Source organism: Urocampus carinirostris, chromosome 1 (assembly GCF_059441175.1).
Source record: "Urocampus carinirostris isolate Australia breed hairy pipefish chromosome 1, RoL_Ucar_1.0, whole genome shotgun sequence".
NCBI lineage: Eukaryota > Metazoa > Chordata > Actinopteri > Syngnathiformes > Syngnathidae > Urocampus > Urocampus carinirostris.
The window spans coordinates 22,757,026-22,778,664 of NC_142349.1; the positions used below are offsets into that span (position 1 = coordinate 22,757,026).

Sequence of the window (21,639 nt, forward strand, 5' to 3'; positions counted from 1 at the left end):
TCTTTACATCACTGTCTCTCTTTCTATCTTTGTATCCCTCTTTATTTCTCTCTCTTTCTCACTCTCTCTTTTTAATTCATTATCTATCTTTTTTAGACTCCCTTTCTCTTGCTTTTTCTCTATATCACTTTCTCTTCTTTCTCGCTCACTATTTTGTTCCCCTTTATCATTCTCTCTCCCTCTCTTTTCTTTCTCCCCCTTCTCTCTTTTCCACTCTCTTTCTTTCTTACTCTCTCTCTCTCTTTCTCTCTTTATTTCTCTATATCACTATCTCTCCTCTCTCTCTTTGTCTCTTTCTTTTTTCCCCTCTCTTTCTTTATCACTTTAATCTACTGGTCCGGCCCCAGTGAGAGGTTTTTTTCTACCATGAGGACCCTAAGCCCAAATGAGTTTGACGCGCCAGTTCTAAGTGGACAACAGTGAGTGAACTCATCTAGCCAATAATTGCCATTTGTACACTTGCACATGAGTAGTTGGTCACCGTACAATCAAACCGACACATGAACACTTTATTGGTTTATGATGATATAATTTGTCCCCAGCAAGAAGTACATTAGTGCTAAAATAAAACAAAACAATGCTTTCCACACTAGATCGGTGGTTCTCAACTGGTCTGACATGAGGACCTACCATTCCACCCAAATGACGACCCGGATCAATACAAAAATGACACTCCTTACATTTAAGGACTGTGCCGCTTAAAGCAAAAAATTGTAGACTATATTGACCTTCCTTTTCTTGTTTTTTTTTAAGTTTATTTTTTTGCAAAAAACAAAATGACCAGCAAAACCAAAACAATTTTAAATACTGCGCATACCCGCATATAAGCCTACATTGCACATACTGTAAGCTCATACCCAAAATATCATTTAAAAATGGTTTCTTTCTACTTAGCATTATTTCATTGTGATCCACTGAAAATGAGTCCACAACCCACTTTTGGGTCCTGACCCACCAGTTGAGAAATACTGCACTAGTTTCGGATACACAGTTAGCTGTTTGCGAAAATGGAGGTGGCTTTCAAGATGATAATCTAGCATAAAAATCAGTAAATTTGTGAGAAATGGAAGTGAAACACGTTACACCTTCCATGGTCCCCTCTGCATGTTCTGTACGTCCTTTAGGGTGCATTCACAGCAGTATTCTTCATTTTCTCTCCCTGTTTTAGTACCACTCGTTTGTTTGCAAATGATGCTCCAAAGGATTTTGGACACAGTTTGACAAGATGATCAGATCATTTTCCCGTCGGTTTCCAGTTCACATCAATTACGCAGTACTAGTTATTTTATAATCGTGAAAACAAACAAATGGACATTGTTGTGGTTCAATAGTACAGAATGCATAACACTCACCAACTGAGGATAAAATGCTCCCGTTTTATAAACCAATCGAGCTATTTTTACTGGCGTGAAAGGACCCTAAATAGAGCAAGTGTATGAAAGCCTCTCTACCTCATTTTTTTTTTAAATGAAAGTAGAAGTGGTATCGTGGAAACCTCATTGTCGATCAATGTCGTGGCGGTAAAAAAAGCCCGGCACTAAAGCAGCGATACAATACTGCAATGTTTAAAGCTGCAATCTACTACTAATGCAATATGGCCTCCCTGAACCACATGTACAGTAGATTTGACATTCTATACAGGTAAGCGTAACTGCCTATTATAGCTTTTGGGCTGTGGATACACAAAACGATCCTGTGCGCCATTTAAAATTGTTAAATTCATGCTGTACCACATATATTGTGTCTGCATGGACTCAGTGAAATTGCGATGAAGCTTTTGTGGTTGCTTGAGAGTGACAAGCTTGCTCTGATGAGGCACTTCAGTAATTCACCCTGCCGGACAGTGGGAGACTCACTCATGAGGAAGGGGGGGGTTTCCTACATTGCAAAAGACAACTTTGTACAATCCCAGAATTGCATTGATTCCGGAAAAAAATATCGTAAACGAGGGATACTTGTAGTTGCTGGGCTTTGTCCTCAGTGAGTTTTAGGAACAGTAGTGTGGTCCTGTTTTTTTTGTTTGTCTGTTTTTTTGTTTTGATTGGTAGCTAGTCGGGACACCCAAATGACCATATGTAGGATGAAAATGTATTTAAAAAACGTATCAAATTGAATTTAAGACCCGCCCTTTTTTCCATGTTGGACTTTTGAGTTTCGTCCACTCCAAGTAGGTTCTCATCCAAATCGCCAATACAAGAGAATCTGTTCTAAATTGCTGACCTGGATCAATGAAAGGTTTGTGTTATTGTATCTATTGTGACGTTTAGTTCATCGCAGAGAATATTTCACATGATTTTAACATATTATTGTTTTCTTTTATTGATGTTCACTAAGTTTTGTGTAGTGTTACCCAATGCTAAATCTATTCCACCCTGGTCATCCTGGAAGGCCCCTTCTCAAGGTTTCCTATTTTCCTCGTGCTGAGGTTTTGAGTTTTTCCTTGCCCTCATTTAGGTTTTAGATCAGGGGATGGTGTAATAATTGTCTGTAGTTTGCAATAATCTATGGTCTGTGCAGCCCTTTGAGACTAGTTGTGATCAAGGGATATACAAATAAATTTGACTCGGCTTGACTTGATTTGCCACACATATGCCTTTAAAAAAGCAAGCCAACTCCTTCATATCTAGCCTGGAAATAGCTTATGTGGGGAGATTCTTACATGTCAACATTTAGAATAGTATTAAATGGTCAGACTGGGGTTACATTGAATGTGACTAGCATCTTTTTATGGTTCGGCGCCTCCACTCTGCCCTGCTAAATGACTTTGCAGCGCATCGTAAGATCAGCCGAAAGGGTCATAAGTGTCTCCCTTTCGCCCCTCTTGGACATCTACAACTCCAGCCTCACCCGCAAAGTCACAAGGAGTGCGGGTGAGCGCAGCCTCTTCAACCTGCTGCCATTAGGAAAATCACTGAGCCAGAACCAGAAGGCTCAAGGACCGCTTCTTCCATCAAGACTCTGAACTCTCTCTGTGCCCTACCCCCTCCAACTTCTTTGCTTTTTGCGCTTTTTAGATTCTAACTTGGGCGGCATGGCACCTATGTGGTTAGTGGGCAGCCCCTCGGTGCAGAGGTTCAGGGTTCAAGTCCAGCTACTGCAGTCTCCCCGTGTGGAGTTTGCATGTTCTCCCCGTGCCTGCGTGGGTTTCCTCTGGGCACTCCCACATTCCCAAAAACATGCATGTCAGTCTAATTGGCTGTTCCAAATAGGTGTGAATGAGCGATTGAGTTGTCTGTCTCTGTGTGCCCTTCAGGGTGTTCCCTGCCCACTGCCGGGAGAAGACTGGGATAGGCTCCTGCACCCCTGCGACCCTACTGTGGATAAATGGTTCAGATTATAATGGATTATAATTTTTGGAATAATTCTAAACTTCGGATATCTTTTATATGCATACTTTTCTTTTTTACCTTGCTGTTATTTGTATTTGGGTCTTTTTTTATTGCAAGTAATTTTATTCATGACAACATTTATTTCATTTTATCTTTGTGATACTGATGTATTTTATTGTTTTCATTGTCTGTTTTAATTTATTGTTTGGTTTTTACTTGTGTGCTTCTTTTTTATTACTGTAAAGCACTTTGCTACACCGAAAGGATCATTGTAAAGGGTTGTACAATAAGGTACATTTACATGTGTGCAGTATGTTGTGCATATATCATATTTAACAATATAGCAGTTGAAGTTGAAATCAAATGTGTCTTTCTTCATCCAAATTACCAGAGACAATTCCCAAGACAGCAGCAAGTACTTCCATTCACTCCCGCATCCACTTTTAGTGGATTTACAACCCAACAACAGACAACACAAATAGTGAAAAGTACATGCAATCTAAGCTCCCCTCATTTTATTAGGTCTGATGGCATTAAAAGTCCAAATAGCTATTTGAAATTAATTATTTAGAATAAAATTATTATGATACTGATATTGAATCACAGAGTATTGTCCCATACGATATTATCCAAGCTAATATCAGCAGAAAATGTATATGTTACCTGTTGTTGTTTGTAGTCTTTTGGGACAATTGTACTCCCGGTTGATACAGTTTTAGCATTTGTTAATGTCCTCGTCTCATATTCAAATTAGGTATGGCCAACCCAGACGAACAGTTCTTTTGATCACATAGTGTCAGTATAATACATCCTAATGACGCTAGACCAAAAAGCAGGGGTGGAAATTTAAAATGTACTGCTTAATTATGAGCAGGGATTTTGGGTAACAAAAATATTCCAAACGTTTTTTCCCGGCTGATATCCATTTCTGATTGGGACAACGTTTATTTGAAAACTAAAAACGAATAGCTTGAATTGTGTGAACTGGTGACATCGTTGCCCACAGGCCCTAAGCTACAGCTCAGGTCATGGCCGTCCTAACTAGTTAGCAAGCATTAACTACCATTGTTCTTTTGATTCCTTTAACATCAGTTACTTGGCCCCCCTTATGAACTGTGAGAATAGCCGAACCTACAAGTAATACACTCAAAGGGACAACTAAAAAATCAACGCAAAGACATGTCATGTATGTAAATCCTTCCCAAAGTCACTGTCTCGTTTGGTCCCTCATGTAATTAGCTTAGCCGCTCCTGAACTCCTCGTCGATTTCCGGCAGGATCTTCTTTTCCCGCGTCAGGGTGTCAGTGAGGGGCCGCGAACTGCTGGGAGATTCCAAGTGTTTGGGTTCGTTGGTGCGGTAGGTGCCTTTCTGCTGGTATGCGTACACGTAGATACTGTACAGGCCTGCCAGCAGAAGCAGCAGCGCCAGGATGACAATGACTGCCGGATAGAAATAGCACTCTTAGATTAGCAGCACTCAACAAATAGATGCTTTTGTGAAAAGTGGATATGTTTTGCCGGCGTCTGCGTTTTCTCTCTGAATTTGATGTGTTGTGTGTTTTCCTGCACTGCATTGAATATGCAATGTAACGATGTGATCATATATTTACTGTCCTGGATGGGTGGATGGATGGATGGATGGACTTTTCAAGAAAGAGCCTATTTTTGAACATCATCGCCTGGTCCATCCCATGCTATTGTCTATCCCAGTGTTATTCAACCTTTTCTGAGCCAGGGCATGTTTTTACATTGGAACATTTTTGCGGCACACCACTTACCAAAAACGTTATAAAAGGACACCGGACAGTATTTTTAATCACAATATAATTTAGAATTACCCCCAGTTTTTACAGCACAGACACTTTACAATGACATAATATTTTCAGAAAACGATTCAAAAATGTTTTATAAAGTTTTAGATTTTAAAATAAAATAAATAATTTCTTAAAGTGACATTGGATAATTTCTTACGGCACACCTGACGATCTCTCATGGCACACTAGTGGGCACAGTGGTTGAAAATCACTAGTCTATCCATCCATTATCTGCACCACAGTAGGGCCCCAGGGGTGTTGGAGCCCATCCCAGCCCGAAAGGGCAGTGGGCAGGGGACACCCTGAACTGGTTGCCAGCCAGTCACAGGTCACTCAGGGACAGAACACTTACTTCCTCATTTACACCTAGGGACAATTAACATGAAATTCATGTTTTTGGGAATGTGGGAGGAAACCGGAGTGCCGGAGAAAACCCCACGCAAGCACGGGAAGAACATGCAAACTCCAGCTGCGGTAGCTGGACTTGTACCCAGGATCTCCGCACCGTGGGGCTGTGTGCTAAACCACCCAGCCGCCATGCCGCCCTTCCACGCTATTGTACTCTGTTTAAATTCACATTTAAACATATGAGTGTTATGAAAGTGAAGCTATATACTTCTTTGTCAACGTTTTAAGAGGCCCAAATGTCGAAAAAGGCTTTAAAGAAACAATCGCGTATAAAATGCTTTTAGTTTGTTAATTAGATAACAAATGGTGATTTGTTAAATTCTACAAACAAGTCCTCTTGTATTCACATGCTTCATATCTCCCTCACCAGGATGCTGGCTTCAATTTTTGGCAATTATGTAAGAAATTAACATAAAACCTCTTAATCTGAACATCAGGGACATATTAATTTGCATTGTTTATCAATGACCATCGGAAAGATAATGATCGATACATTATGCAGAGAGCCAACACAGCTGGTAAAGCCCTAGAGGTCTTAGACATGCATTGGGAAGGGTTGGTCCCCTGCATCTGCAATACCATGATCCCGGACACTCAGTTTCTAAAGCAGGGGTTGGGAAACTTTTTTTACCCAAAGAGCCATAATAGCTAAACATTTACATTTTTTTTGAGAGAGTGAGAGAGAGAGAGAGAGAGAGGGGGGGAGAGAGAGAAAGACACTATATATAGAGACAGAATTTAACAAAACCGCTCTAAAGACAAAAGCTATTTTTTTCGCGCTTTTTATGTCACTGTGTGACGTTAGAGGAGTTGCACAAATTTGGGAAATAATAATAATACTAGCACCTGTGTCCCATATCAACAAATATACCAGTTCAAACTCCCTCCTGCAGATCATTAAGGCTCATTTTGACCATCATTTTTGTATTTTTTAATGGTTTCAGAACAAGGTGCAAGCACTTATTTTCTAAAAATGTCACAAAATAATCCGGAGGATACAGTTTCAGTTGTACAGTAATTCCCTTCAGCGCAGTGTACGCCCATGAGAAATACACCCACCCCTACCACATAGCTTATCAAATCCGACCACTCCTACCGCTCACCCAATCAAAGTGCTTTGTGTACTTGGCTGGCATTTTAGGGTTTGTTCTTTGGGTTTTCATCATCAAGTGTCTCAACAGTTAAAATAATCTTTTTAATGAGCTTCCATATAAAGGATTCCTTAGCAACGTACAGCCAAAAGAGCTCATGTTTCACCTTGACTGTAAACTGTTGTGAAAACTCTTTAGTGGAAAACTATTTATTGGAATGAACCAATTGTAGTTACAGTGTTACAATGATTTTGCATGTGCCTAACTCCATTAATGGCAAATCGGAATTGGGATTGCACAGATGAAATTTGCATGAGTAAACTTTCATCTCCGAGCCACATTTCCTCATCAAGAGAGCCATATATGGCTCACAAGCCATTGGTTCCTGACCCATGTTTTGAAATTTAGAAAAAAATTATCCTGAGTTAAATGATGACAACAATCTTGGGGTAATTGGAGGACTATCAAGTACAACAATTTGATGGAGCTAGATTTGGCGAATGTTGAAAAGTGATTTTTTTTTGGCCTATCACTCTTTTAACACTTTTTTATCCCTTTGAAAATAATGTCCTGTATTTAATTATTGCATATTTAAGAACATACAGTACGTACTATATAAATATCTCGAATAGTACGAAGGACTCACCTATGATCCAGAAGAGGCCAAGGTCATCATGGATGTAGATATAATCTGTAAAGCAGATATGTGTACTTAGAGCTGAAAGCATTGACATATAATTTTTGTATTTGGAGCTGAACTGATATACCTATAGTGGTAAACCATGGGTCCACCTCCCATGGCACATAACCTAGAACAGGAGGGAAGGCTCCGCAATTGGACTCAGAGACATAACCTTGCGTCGTCACAGGAGGGTCCGTTTCATTCGGCCGGAAAAAAGCTTTCAGAGGGGCGTAAACGTTGTATCTCACGCCAGAGATGCAGCCAATGAAGCCTGGAGCATTGTGTCTCTGGATTTCGTAGTCAATGTCGCCAACCTCTGAGAAGCATTGCATGGTCAAAATACTGTGCATTTGAAATTTAAGAAAATACCTATTTGTTATCTGCATGGAAATGAGAAATGTACCCATCACTCTGCCCAAGAACATAGACTTTGGGGAGTCAAATCTTGCATCCTCCACTAAAGTTATCTTTTCAACAATTGGCTCCATGAAGTCCACCTGCAGTGGCAAAGATATTGTGTGGATTTGAGATTACAATGGCAATGTGGATTATTTGTCTTCAACTGTTGAACTGTATCGTGTCCATAGTAAAACCAACTAAACCAGGTAAGCCAAAGAATAAGCTCTTGATACCTAACTAAATCTGAGGAACTGTATCTTTTCCGAATGATCAGGACTTGGGAACGATAAAAGCTTAAATGATTGAAATGTAAAGTTTAAGAGGATAATCAAATACCTGTGTTTTGATGGTCCTGTTGTGTCTGGTGATGTTGATATAATGTGGGTATCCGTCTGCAAGGTTACGGCGAGTCAGCTCATACTTGTGGGTAATGAGTCCCAGTTTGTATCTCAGATCCACACTGCCTGTGTGGAGAAAGTCGACAGGTGGCTTTGGTGGCCCATACAATATGCAATGAATGGCCATGTCGCAGGCGGTCCGCACCATCATTCTTGAGTACAACTGCGATATAGTCGTGAACAAAAGAGCTGATGTAGAGCAGCACAGCTGGTTTGTAGATGGTGCTGAAGCTGAACTCAATGTCGTCAGCTGTGTCATTATAGCCCAGGCTGAAATTATCGTAATGCGGGTCAATCCAGTTGGCCCAGGCCGCTTCGTCTGATATTGGCTTCTTACGCACATTGTACTTCAGCCATGAGCCGAGCTCAAAGTAGGCACCAATGTCTTCAAGACAGCAGCATAAGAAGTACTTTAGCTTAATCCTTTGTCTGTCTCATTCCAATAACTCACCTTTATGACAGTAGAACCCATCAAATGCAGTGTTATTGCAGTCACAGGTGTAGGAAGCATACCCCTCTATACACTGGCCACTGTTACGACAAGGTATGGTGGCATTGAGACATTGGCCTGTACAGTTTCTTCTGATACCTTTTTCTTCATCGACTTTCCCTTCCAAATCCAGAGGAACCCCATTCAGCCGCAACCCACGAAGGCAACCCAAAAAGGGCTTTTGGGTGCGGTTACGTGAACCTGTTTAAAGATACTGTTAATCAAATTCCTTCCTGGTCATTTTAGTGGATCAGTTATTTATGAGTCAGTCACTTACCTACAACAAGAGGATTTGTAAAATTCATGGTAACAAATGTCTGACTGGGGAAGCGTTTGACAGTCCATGGCTGGTAGTCGACTTTTATCCGAGCTAGTTTCACATTAATCTCAGCCTGAACAAAGTGCCACTCATTATCATTAAGAGGCACAGGAGAACGTAGTGTCACATTATGGATGCCATCTCCCACCATAAAGACAAATACAAGATTATGTGTTGCTGGAAAGAATTAAAAAAAACAGTAACCAAAGTGCCCGGTCATATTGGGAAAATAGTGACTGCTGCTTGAACTCACTGTTGAGCTCTATTCGAATAAAGTTTTTGAGATGATCATCAGAGTTCTCCAAGAAGACTGAGTCGTATTTATACGTTTTGAAGTGAAATGAGATGTCAGCGCTTGAACCCGGTTTGAAGGTTGGGAAGGTTATGTTGGCAGGTTTGGTGAATGATATAGTATTCCAGATGTTCCCTAAAAAGAGTAGAATATTAGTGAAACAAAGCAACCCAAATAGAATTAAAAAGCAAACGGAAAGTGCTGAGCTCACTATCGCCGTGGCAGCGCAGAGGTCCTACTGTGAACTGTGCTTCTGACCCGGTCCTGTTGGTATCGCCAACCACCACCCTCCTGACAGGTAGATGGTCCCTAAAGTCCAAGTATCCCTTATCGGAGTACCTGAAGGTTAACAATGGCAATGCTGACACCTTTATGACAGTTTTACAGATCACATAAAAAGTATGTCCTTGTCTCACCATTGTCTGTAGTCTGCATCACAATTGCATTGATACTTGGGGTCAACACAGGTTTGGTTGATGGCACAGCCACATTTTTGGACCTCCCTAAATGTTCCTCCCCAGTAATAGTGACTCTCATTATTGCGACCAATCCAGTAACCAAAGGGTCTTCCATCTGTATCACAGAGCATTTAAGCACACTTATTTTCACACTTGGGTCCCGCAGTTTGGTGGGCACACTCACCAGGTGTATTGAGGAAACGGGACTTGTAACATGAGTAGTCAACCCACTGCTCACAGTACAAAGAGGTGTTCGCGAGAGCAGTGACTTCATCCCATGACGCATTCCAATAGTTGACGTTGCCGATGTAGGGATTATCAACTGAACTCCCTGTGACTTTCGTACCATCCACGCGGTCGTTCAAAATGACAGTCCAGGCTTTATAAGCTGGTGGGGTTAGAAAAGGAAGAGGACGACAACATGAAAAATGATGATTTGACATGGTTTGAAGGGAATGTGTCTTACTTACACTTCATTTTACAGTATACTTCAAATGGCTTTAGTGGGCCACTCAGATCTGGATCAATAGTATAGTTTCCAGACCAGTACTTTCCACTCAGTCTGTAGGCTTCGCATGACTCTTTATACACAGCTATATTGATTGAGAGAAGTATTCATTCAGAATGGATTTGTTGAAAATTAAACAAAGTACTACTTACACATATGACACACTTCCCCTTTATAACCGGTGTTTTCACATAAACAAATGAAGTCATCCCATGACTGTATGCATCTGCCTTCATGTTCACACGGATTGGGATGGCACCTATATAAAAAAAACATTATCCATGCACATCACCCATAACTATGCGTTCCGGGAAACAATATTAAAGATTGCTATCTACCTGTCAGTGATACCACATGTTCCCAACAAAAGTTCTGCATAGCGCCCCCACTGTCGCTGCAAGATAATGTCGATGTCGAGCTGTTCATTGTCTATAAAGATATGCTGCATGCAACCATGAAAGCGATTTAGCTTGGTCTCACACTTCCTGATGGTGTTGTTAGTTTGTGGACAGCCTGAGCAGAAAGTCCATGGCAGAATGATAATTGTTTTTTTTTGAGTCAAATTTGATTTTGTTTTTAGTCAATTTGGATTTTCAATTTACCTCCAAAGAAATAGCGGTCTCCAGTACGTATTGTAAAGGGGTTGGTGATTTTCAGCGGGGAACCCTCTTCCTCATCGATTGTGAGGGTCAGGAGATTATCCCTGGCAGCCAGATCAACTGAATGCCAGTAACCATCATTGAGCCTGTATCCTGGACACAGGATAAAAAGAGGTCACATACAGTTCCCTACATAAAGCTGCGTCGAACAATGCTTTTTATATGTTCACCTGCAGCAAACTGGAGTTTCTTTTTGCCGGGCTGAAAGATAGTGACGTTGATCTGCCCCTCGCTAAGCCCTAGCTCCAAAGCGCCAAGATCATCAGCAAACCTTGTGAACATGAGCAGCCCCGTATAGTCCCAAGAGCGGAATTTGAACTTGACAAACATGCGTGGCCTCCTGAAAAAGCCTGGCACTTGCAAATAGTTGTTAGGTCCGGCAAAGGTCATTGGTTTGAGAAGAATGTCCCGGCACGCAAAATGAAGCTTTTTCTGTTAGGGGAAAATCATCCAGCATAGGTTTGCAGTATTTAATTCCAATTTGAGTAGAGGCTGAAAAAACTACCTTTCCTGGTATGATGATGTCCGCTTCTTCTTGCTTAGCCTTATAAATGATGTTGATGCCGTTGATAAAGACATTTTCCAGGCATCCACGGAAATTGGGGGTAGCGGGCAAGTGAGGCATTTTAGGCTCGATCACACCACCAACATACAGCTAAAATACAGATTCAAATAACTAAGATGGTTTATCCAAGTGGTTAAATGATGCATTCAAGCCAAGGATAGGGTAAAAACGTTTACCTTGTTGTCTAGATCCATGTGGCTAAATTCTCCGTTACAGATGGCCATTACCGTCTGGCTGTCCACTGTAAAGTTTACCTGACGTCCTGAACGCTTGATGGTGACATAATGCCAGTGCAGATTGTCAAGAAGGCTTCCAGCAACAAGAGTGGTCCGACCATCTGTTTTGTGTATAACGCTACTTCCTGAAAATAAAGAAATGGTGAATTAGCAAACTGCTCAACATTGGCTGTGTTTTCAGGTCAAGTTATACCCAAGCTGATGTGCAGGTGGAGTCGACCTCTCTTTAGCTCGAGGGTGAAAAGGTCTCCCTGAACTCCATCACTGTGTAACAGAACACCATCCTGCTCCAGCGTTTTAAAGTTCATGGTAATGTGGTCATTCAGCGTGCGAGATTTCTTTCCGGGGTACGTGTAGACAACAGAGTCATCCCCGTTGTACTGCAGAACATGGGATTCTGAAGGAATGGGTCACATGTTGACAAAAGTCAAATTGCTTTTAACACAATAAATTTACTTTTTTGCACAAAATCAAATGAGATTCCCATGAGAACAAACACTATCGGTACAAATGTATTTTCATACCATAATGGCATCCAAACAGCTCCAGCCTCACACCAATCTTCCCTCCATTCTCTGTGTTCCATGCCAGAGGAAGCAGGCGAATATGTTTAGCTGTAAAGGCGTAATGGAAGACATTCCTCTTAACCTGATAATAATTCCAGTTCCCAGGCAAAGTCTGTAAACAGACAAAGAGTGTTATTGACTCAGAGCTTTATTAAGACTGGTGTGATATAGTGGCGATGAGATAAGATTGCCCAGGGCTAAAGATAATATGCTTTCTTTCAGTCGAATGCCACTGACAATAACCACAGTGACACTCTCCGACTTCAGGGTTAGTTGTAATGAGTAACTTCACTGCAAGTTGTTACAGTATGTGCAAGTGATCCTTGACATTATATATGCTTTTTTTAGCTTTTATATAGTGGATTATTGGTTGAACTCCCATTCCATCTCCTGTTTGAAATATGTTGGTCATGTCAAAGAGAAAAATCTTGCAGCACACCATTACTGGCACTATGCCAGGCTCACCCTACGGTGACACCATTGGTTTCCAAACGTGAGGTGTTTTTTCGGACAGGGATCCATGCTTGGACCCCGGATTGGGTTTGTGAAATGGATGGTTGAATATGACTTTGGTTACAGTTATACCACGATTCAATAAATTTGGCCCCCCATCTGGATAACATATTTAACAAACCCTGTAAAACCCACCGAGTTCCCTCCTTTCATGATATATGGTGTCCATGAGTCTGGCCTGTCCCCGTAGAGGAGGGTGTACTTGGTGACCCAGTCATATGAGTTGAAGGTACCCTGGGTAGCTATGGCCCTGAGGCGGTACTTCCTTCCTAGGTCCACCTGCAGCCATGGTTGCCGATCCCTGGGAGAGGGGGACCAGCCACTGCTGCCTATTAGGAAGAAGAAGGCAGGGTTTTATATATATATGTGTATATATATATATATATATATATATATATATATACATCCCCCAAGACTCAGTAACAATATGCTATAAACTTACCATACAACTTGGCAAAATTTGCAGAGTACAGAAAGTTATATCTAGAGGAGGCCAGGAAGGAAGAGGCGTAGAGGCCAGACACCAATGGGTCCACACATTCTTCTGTAAAAAACATACATACATACATACATACATACATACATACATAAATACGTTCATACATTCATACATACATACATACATTCAATAGAAGGGGAAATAAACAAGATTATGATACAAATGAGAACTTAAATGAAAGTCACTCTTTCCCACTTCCGATATGAGAGACTTTTTGGATATTAATTCGTGGCAAAAACAAAATTTCAGCTTATGAAGTAAAAATTATAACATTAAGCCACATAGTGGTCACACACCATATCTAGTCTAAAAGAGTCAGATGACTGAGTGTTTAACCCGTGGAATGTAAAATGCTTGGTGATTTCAGAATGTATTGTCTTAGTTGCGTTCAAATGTTGTTCTGTCCTTTCCTGTCTTTTTTTGCAGCTCAACACACCCGTTCTCTATAGCTTGGTGCACTCCTGACTCACATCTTCTTTCCTGTCTTCCTATGGCCATACAGAGAGTTTTTTTTTACTAATTCTTCCCTAGGACATTCGTAACGTTTTCCTTTTTCACAGGTCTGCGTAGACCGCAAATCCAGTCCTGTCCTGTCCTGCCTTACCTTGCCTTGCCCTGCTTTGCCCTTCGCTGCCCTGCCCCTTTCTATCATGTTCTTTACCAACTACCTGGTCTTGATTTGCCTCAAATAGTACATAACAATTGTAATCAAAATGTGTGTTTCAAATTGCAGAGTTAAATCCCGGACAGCAGGCTGTCAAAGTATTTATCACGTTGTTGCAGGGTGAGTTGCTGTTCTGGCTATTTAAAGCTACCATCCTTCTTGTTCCTCTTGCCGCTTGTGTTACAGCAGTAGATAAATGCCCCGCACCTTGAGAAGAAAGACCGTAGATGCAAAAAGGGCGGGTCCCAGCATAATCCAGCGCCTTTCCTCTCAAGGACATCATCAGGTGGTCGAGTCATGACGTGGAAGGTTAATGTAACCTTTCTTCTGCTGACTGAGCTCGCACAGTATTTGTTGTAGTCCAAACCGGAAGGAAAATATTCTCACAGAAGAAAATATGCATTCTTTTAATGGAAGACATAATGTATTGATCGGTTTCGATCATTCCACAAGGGAGGCAACTTTTCCCTTTGCCGTACCTTATTTGACATTGCGAACCGGAAGCCTGTGTGCAGCCAGCAATATGTATCCCCAAACCCCCTTCCGTCTCTCCTGCACCTTTTAAGAATTCATCGGTAAACGTCTGAGGTGAGGAAACAGTGCGGCCACTTTTAGAGCACCGGCTCTATTTCTGCTGACTCATCAGTCTTGCGTATGACTGTGGGACGGGCTCATAGGGCTGACACGGCTCCTCTGCAGTAGCTATGCAGAGTGGAGGAATAGGAGGAGGTAGAGAATATATGAGGAGAGGGAGCGGGGTGTTTGTGTCATTCTCGCTGACCTGTGATGCTGCTGTCATGATTGCAAATAACAAAATACTTAGAATTACTTTAATACATATTTGAGGCTTCATTTGAAGTACTGCTGTCATAACTCGCCTTCCAAAGTCAATGTCAATTTGGATATTAGCTCTGTAGGCATGCTTTTGGACTATTATTACTACGGTACTTTAGGCAAATTTAAAGGTGTGGTGTGTATTGTTTGACCACTATATGTTGCTCTATTGTGTCGTGCAACAGAAATGAGTGCTAAAAGCACAAGGAAGAAGAAATACTACAAGGATTCAAAGAGACCAAACCACACCACTTTTCTTCTCATTTCTCTGTGGGGTTTTTGGTTTTTCGGGGTACAGTAATCTCTCGTTCTCTACACAGGTTGCATTCCGAAAAGGTCCTGCTATGGTTAATATAAGCCAAGTAGAAACAATTATCCATGCATTTATTTATTTTTTCATTAATTCACTAAATACTCTATTACACATTGAACAGAAAAACCCAATTTTCAAGCGCAAATATTTTTTAACTAATAAAGGTACTGTATTTTATTAATGCATTTTTTTTTTACAAATAACTTCTGTTCTGTCAAATGATCATTTTAAAATCATTTTGCCACATAATTGTATTGATTAAGGACACGATCCAGTAACCATCCATCCATCCATTATCTGCACCGCTTATCCTCAGTAGGGTCGCGGGGGTGCTGGAGCCCATCCCAGCTATCTTCGGGCAGTGGGCAGGGGACACCCTGAACTGGTTGGCAGCCAGTCGCAGGGCACACAGGGACAGACAATTAACTTGCTCATTCACACCTAGGGACAATTTGCCTGACATGCATGTTTTTGGAATGTGGGAGGAAACCGGAGTACCCGGAGGAAACCCACTCAAGCACGGGGAGAACATGCAAAATCCACACCGGAAGTTTGATCTTGCGACCTCAGAACTGTGCCCCACACGCGCTAACCACTGCGCCGCCGTGCTGCCCGACACGATCTAGTATAGTTCGCAAAATAATTTGTCCCCATGATGTGAACATCCTGGAAAAATACGATTACAGGTCTGGAGCCGCAAAAATATATAAATCTTATATTATCCTTATAAGAAATAAAACACATATCCATTGATATTCAATAGAAAACATTAAGAAAGTGTGCTATTTGCTCTGTTAGAGAAACCAGAGATTTTTTCTATCATCAAACATTTTTGAAAACGCGCCTGGGGAGCACCTAAGAGCCACACGTGGCTCTAAAGCAATTTTAGAGAGTCTAAAAGTCCAACTTTGTTGCCAATAGAAAGCATCATCCTCTGCCTTTTTTACTCAGCTGTGGTGCTTTTGTGGGTCCAGAGTTTTTTTTGACATGATGGCTTTTAGAGAAACTAGAAGTTAAATAAGATTTGCACATAACAAACTGTTTAAGACTCAGACGTCAATGCCATTATTACGCAGGCAGACCCCAAAAAAAGGCGGGCAACTGTTTACCCGATCAGAATACAGAACACAATGCACGATGAAAATCCGTGAATTAGAGGAAATGCCATACAGCAAGGGATTACTGTACCTTTAGCAGCAGGATGTTGGCCATTCATGTCAGCTCCCTCTAGATTAAGGAACATTTCTCATGTTTTTTAAATGCACATCAATATGATGGATCATGTAGATTTGCTTATTATTTCATTCAATATATATTTTTTTATAATGAATTAATATTTTACCACTAGGGGGCTATACTTAATACCCTTTAAACTACTGGGGGCAACTTTTTTGGTGACTTTTCTGATTACTGCATACAACCATGAGCTCATTTAGCCAGAAAAGACCGTTTTTCCTCACGGTTTCATGCATTTAAATCCTTGCAGTATAGTTTCAAGGGGCCGGTCACACAGCTGTTTGCGGCTGAATCACGGCTAAAATTTTGCGGGTTTTTTTTTTGCCCGTGGTTGCCCGCGATGGAAAATGCGCAAAATTGGCCAACCCACTGTTCATCTGTGGTATACCCGCAAAACAGACGCCGGCGACTGTTCCGCTTCCTCATCGCGTCATTTCCGCGTCATTTTCTGTGTGGACCACGGGTATAAAAGCTCCCGAGCTGGTGTTGTGCCCAAATCCGACTCCTACGACCGTCACACGCGTAACACGCTAATTTCACGTAATAACACCGCGATACAGACGCAGAACATGCTATTACCATGCTCCACCCACGATTACCCACTGAAATTTCCCGTCCTACCCATGTGTAACCACGCCCTGGCCGCGGCCAGAGCACGTCGTTCCGCGTCATTTCCGCGTCATTACCTCGTGTGCCGGCCGCGGTTAACACGTGCTCGGCCAACCGCGCGTGAATTTCCGACCGCGAGTAAAGCACTGCTGTATCTCGTCTATATGGCGGTCTCAAAGCGTCGAACAGCGCCCAACAGCATCTGCTTCACGGCCAGAAATATCTGGCCGTGGTTCAGCCTCGATACGCCTGTGAAAGGCTGTGTACCCGTGCTCTAAAGTATTGAGCAGCGGAAAACTTTTTCGCGCTGCCAACCGCGCGTGAATTTCCGATCTCGTGTTAAGCACTGCTGTATCTCGTCTGTATGGCGATCTCAAAGCGTCCAATAGCGTCCGCCTCACAGGCAGAAATTTCTGGCCGTGATTCAGCCGCAAATAGCTGTGTGACCGGCCCCTAAGATCTCCAATTCCCAACAATCTATCTAGTGGTAAACATCCTTCCTTTCCCAAGGAGCTGACAATTAACCAGTTCTCTGATCGATACAGCGATATAACACTCTATTGAGTAATTCTCATGTTCAATTTGGCTCTTGCCATGTTTCCATTTATACACTTGTCACAATGGGATTTAAATGGAACCTCATACTCAGTACTAATTCTAAATTCTTAAAATCCTGATCTTGTCACTGTAGTAGCTGTATGCGATGTTTTAGTCACAAAAGTCCAAATCGCCAAAGTAATGTATTCACTTCTGACTCAATTGGGACTATTGAGAGGTGCTCAACTTACTAAATCGATAAATATTAAAAATGTAGTTTACATAACCTTTGTTCTTGGTAATTTTAAACGCAATGTGTCAAAAAGGGCTGCCGTGTAGGTTATTTTTCTGGTAGCGACTGGCACAACTGCCAACTGAAAAATATAATACTAGAACAACCTTTCTCGCCATTTTTGGCAAGATTGTCTCTTTTATCTCATCTCATCTCATTAGCCGTACCGCTTATCCTCAGTAGGGTCGCGGGGGGCTGGAGCCCATCCCAGCAATCATCGGGCAGTGGGCAGGGGACACCCTGAACTGGTTGCCAGCCAATCGCAGGGCACACAGGGACAGACAACTCATTCGCTCATTCACACCTAGGGACAATTTGGACCGGCCAATTCACCTGAAATGCATGTCTTTGGAATGTGGGAGGAAACCGGAGTGCCCGGAGGAAACCCACGCAAGCACGGGGAGAACATACAAACTCCGCACAGAAAGTCTGGAGCTGGATTTGAACCCACGACAGGTTCCCATGACATGAACTGTGCCGCACAAGCGCTAACCACTGCGCCGCCGTGCTGCCGTCTCTTTTATCAATAACGTTAAAAACTTTTTAGTAGCATAGGTACTGTATTTAGTACTGGATGCTAAAATTCCATTACATTTTCAGTTGTCATTGACTGTGCATAGCTGGCTCATTCTGTACACAACTGCAAGTTCACTTCCTCTTAAAGGGACGATTTGGAATATTTATTGCCTCATAGTGGTACAAATAAACAAACCCTAATAGATAAAAAAAACACTATCTTGAATCAAATACTACAGTAAGAAAAAAATACATGAATTATCATATTAAATGCATTTTTTAAAATACTCGTAGGTCAAAAAACTTCCTTTTTTCTTACGTAACATGAGATTCACCAAGAGGGGGCTGACATAATTGCCTGACATGTTGCTTCTAAGGGTACAAAAAAATCCAAAACTTCACAAAAGGTTGGACAAGAAAATGAAAGAGAAAATGGCGAAGGTTTGTCACTTTGAGTTACTGGAGTTTGTATTCTTCCTTGTGCTTTTTAGCTTTCTTTTTTAGTTGCACTACACAACACAGCAACATCTAGAGGTCAAATAGTTTAAGTTCGAGTTTAGGGCACAAATATTCATTTAGAAACAACTGTGCTTTTATTGAATCCATCTGCCTACCTACCTACCTACCTACCTACCTACCTACCTACCTACCTACCTACCTACCTATCTATCTATCTATCTATCTATCTATCTATCTATCTATCTATCTATCTATCTATCTATCTATCTATCTATCTATCTATCTATCTATCTATCTATCTATCTATCTATCTATCTATCTATCTATCTATCTATCTATCTATCTATCTATCTATCTATCTATCTATCTATCGATCTATTTATCTATTTATCTAATCTAAATCTAAACTACTTTATAAATGCCAATTTGAGTGTGTTTATTTGTGACTTGTAGGCTCGGAAATACCTCAACAGATTTTCGCAGAAATTTACACAGTTTTACTTTAAGCATCCGCGAGTGTCTTTTACAAGGTTTCATGTCAAGACACCACCAATAGATATCAATGAAATCTATGAGCATCTGCTTTCATGTCGTGAGGATTCGTGGGGTTTCTAACACCTTCTAGTGGTCAAATCTAGTATTTCAACTCCCGACCACTGACTGCTCCAAGCAGCAGAATCCTATATTCTATCAACCCGTTTTATATGCGTGTATGTAATACAATTTTTCCTTAACACAAACTGCAACATTATATTTGTATTCCATCCAGTTGTCGACTCACGTGACCTGTGCCCAACCCTTGTCATGCATTCCCACCTAAAACTACTGAGTCATGGCAGGAATGTTTTATAGGTAAACTTCCTTCATTTTTGGAAATATAATTCGGACTCTTGCACTTATTAATATTCAATCGCATAGTCATTCATCGTGTAAAGCTCGTTCAAATGAAGATATATTGGAAGTAAGGGTATCCTTGACCCCTCCCCAGGCTCAAGTACGTGAAGGCATCTGAGTGACAGGCTATGCCTCTCCCCAAAAAGTGCTGCAGTGGGCTGGTCCCGGCCAGGTTGCAGAGTCGTTTTCTCTCAAGCCTGAGTTGCAACGTCTATATTTCACATCGTCGACCTTTAAACGCATACACAATATGTTTGACGTAGCTGCATCGGCTCTGCGATTGTCCTTGCGGTGCAAGTTGAAGATGCACAAAGTTGCGTGCAGGGTGAAAGCACCGCAATGCAGACAGTCCCGTCCGCGCTCACCTTAATCCTGCGGGACTGTCTGATGCTGTCCCCTCCTCTAAGTCTGCGTACATGTAATCAGTGTTTCCGAATGCAAACCCCCAAATAGCGTTTTGTCGGAAATAACGCATTGGAATGCTTAACTACGATGCTGTTTTTTCCTCTACGACCACGTGCCCTTGAAAGATTTCAATGCAGAAGCATTACTCCTTCGTTTTATGTGTAACTTTTTGCACGTACCACATGTAAAATGACAACAGAATAATAACAGAAATATGACTGAATGACTATATGATAAGACTTACGTGACAAGCCGCTTCGTGCAGCCAAACCCAAGCAGCATAAAGTCAATATTTTGCAAGTCATCCTTCACTTTAAGGCGCCTTTTTCCTCATCGAAAATGTTAATTAGTCGCTAGAATATCCCCGCAGCGTGGCTTCTCACCGCATCTTCGCATTTTTTTACCCCCCACCCCGACCCAACTTTAACTCCCCCAACTCCTCTCCTTCCCGGGCAGCTTCTACCGGGGCGGGCACGCGCATAGGAGGCTGGTGCTGATGCTGCGAACGGCCGAGAGCGCGCACCACCTTCTTCCCGCTCAACACTCCAAATGCCCAAACGAAATGGTGCTCCTGCAGGTTTTGTAAAAGCGTGAAAATAGTTGCTCAAAAGTAGCTCAGTCTTTCCCGAAATAGCTTTCTGAGGAAAGGAAAAATCTTCCGTAAATATTCCAAGTCTCTTACATTAACAGGCATAAGAGACACTTCCCATCGTTTGTCTGGCATTATATTCCACTTTGGCACAATTCCAGTTTTTAAGGTGATGAGTTTACGTTGTGAAAAAGATCCCAGAAAAAGGCCTGGAGGGCATTCCTGTAGGATGATTGCCGGCGACCTTGTCCAGGTATGATGCCAGGAGGAGAACCTTCCAAAACAGGTTAGGGTAACGATAATGATGATGATGATGATACCAGCTGTTGTGCCTGATTTGGTCGAGGAAGACAGGATGGGAGGGTGAGATTAAGTAGGAGGGGGATTTACAGTGATAGGAAACACAGTGGCCACAAAACGGGGGAAAAAAATAAAAAACAGCTTTGGGATTAAGAAGTGGGTTTATGGGACATGAGTGTGTTGGTGAAATTGAATGCAGGGGGAGGATTTGGTCCTGTTTTCAATCAAATCAGATTGTTCATAAGCTCCACTAACACCATACACAGACTGGAATATCAACTACTATTATTTTTACAAGGACCAAGAAAAATAAATAAACCTCAGCGAGTTATAACTCGATGAAGCAATAATGGCAAGACAATCGTTTCAGCAGCTTTTGGTATACTGTAATTGTTGACTCCTGACCTTTTTTTTATGTCACACATCTCAGTGTCAGAACCCAGACAGACAGTAGACCCAAACGCGTAATGTTTTCACACCAAGCTTTATTTATGGAAGCGGAGCAGTCATGCGCGGGAACACAAACGCCAGCGATTCAGCGATCGCTAGGCAGGAGAAGCGGGGCAGAGAAGTCAGGCGCGGGAAAACAGGAAGCCAGGGGCAGACGAGCAGGGTACCGGACAGGACGGAACATACGAGATCAATACCGGATAAAGGATACAGGATAACAGGGCTTGGATCAGGGATCGATACAGGATACAGGATACAGGACAGACGGGATCGATAATGAGCAGGATACCAGACAGGACGGGACAGATGGGATCA

At 41.9% G+C, this 21,639-nt stretch overlaps 1 protein-coding gene across 1 annotated transcript; it reads right to left on the reverse strand.

The window, feature by feature from the left end:
- Positions 1–483: 483 nt before the first annotated feature.
- Positions 484–20,886, reverse strand: cntnap1 (contactin associated protein 1). The gene is made up of 24 exons (XM_088330517.1): positions 20,230–20,886; positions 13,170–13,271; positions 12,863–13,056; positions 12,173–12,326; positions 11,842–12,045; positions 11,589–11,773; positions 11,353–11,502; positions 11,018–11,279; positions 10,791–10,940; positions 10,527–10,701; positions 10,341–10,447; positions 10,151–10,273; positions 9,865–10,068; positions 9,639–9,795; positions 9,434–9,561; positions 9,184–9,357; positions 8,889–9,107; positions 8,573–8,812; positions 8,267–8,506; positions 8,060–8,187; positions 7,728–7,821; positions 7,410–7,640; positions 7,289–7,333; positions 484–4,769 (listed from the first exon to the last, which is right to left on the reverse strand). Exons 1-24 carry the CDS (start codon positions 20,288–20,290, stop codon positions 4,570–4,572), a joined length of 3,927 nt encoding a protein of 1,308 aa, XP_088186643.1. The 5' UTR covers positions 20,291–20,886; the 3' UTR covers positions 484–4,569.
- Positions 20,887–21,639: the final 753 nt, after the last annotated feature.

Coding starts and splice junctions, on each gene's coding strand:
- cntnap1 (XM_088330517.1), bottom strand. CDS start 20,290: ATGACTTGCAAAATATTGACTTTATGCTGCTTGGGTTTGGCTGCACGA. Junction 13,272..20,229: donor TGCACGAAGCGGCTTGTCAC/GTAAGTCTTATC, acceptor TGTTTTTTACAG/AAGAATGTGTGGACCCATTG. Junction 7,641..7,727: donor GTTCTTGGGCAGAGTGATGG/GTACATTTCTCA, acceptor AATGCTTCTCAG/AGGTTGGCGACATTGACTAC.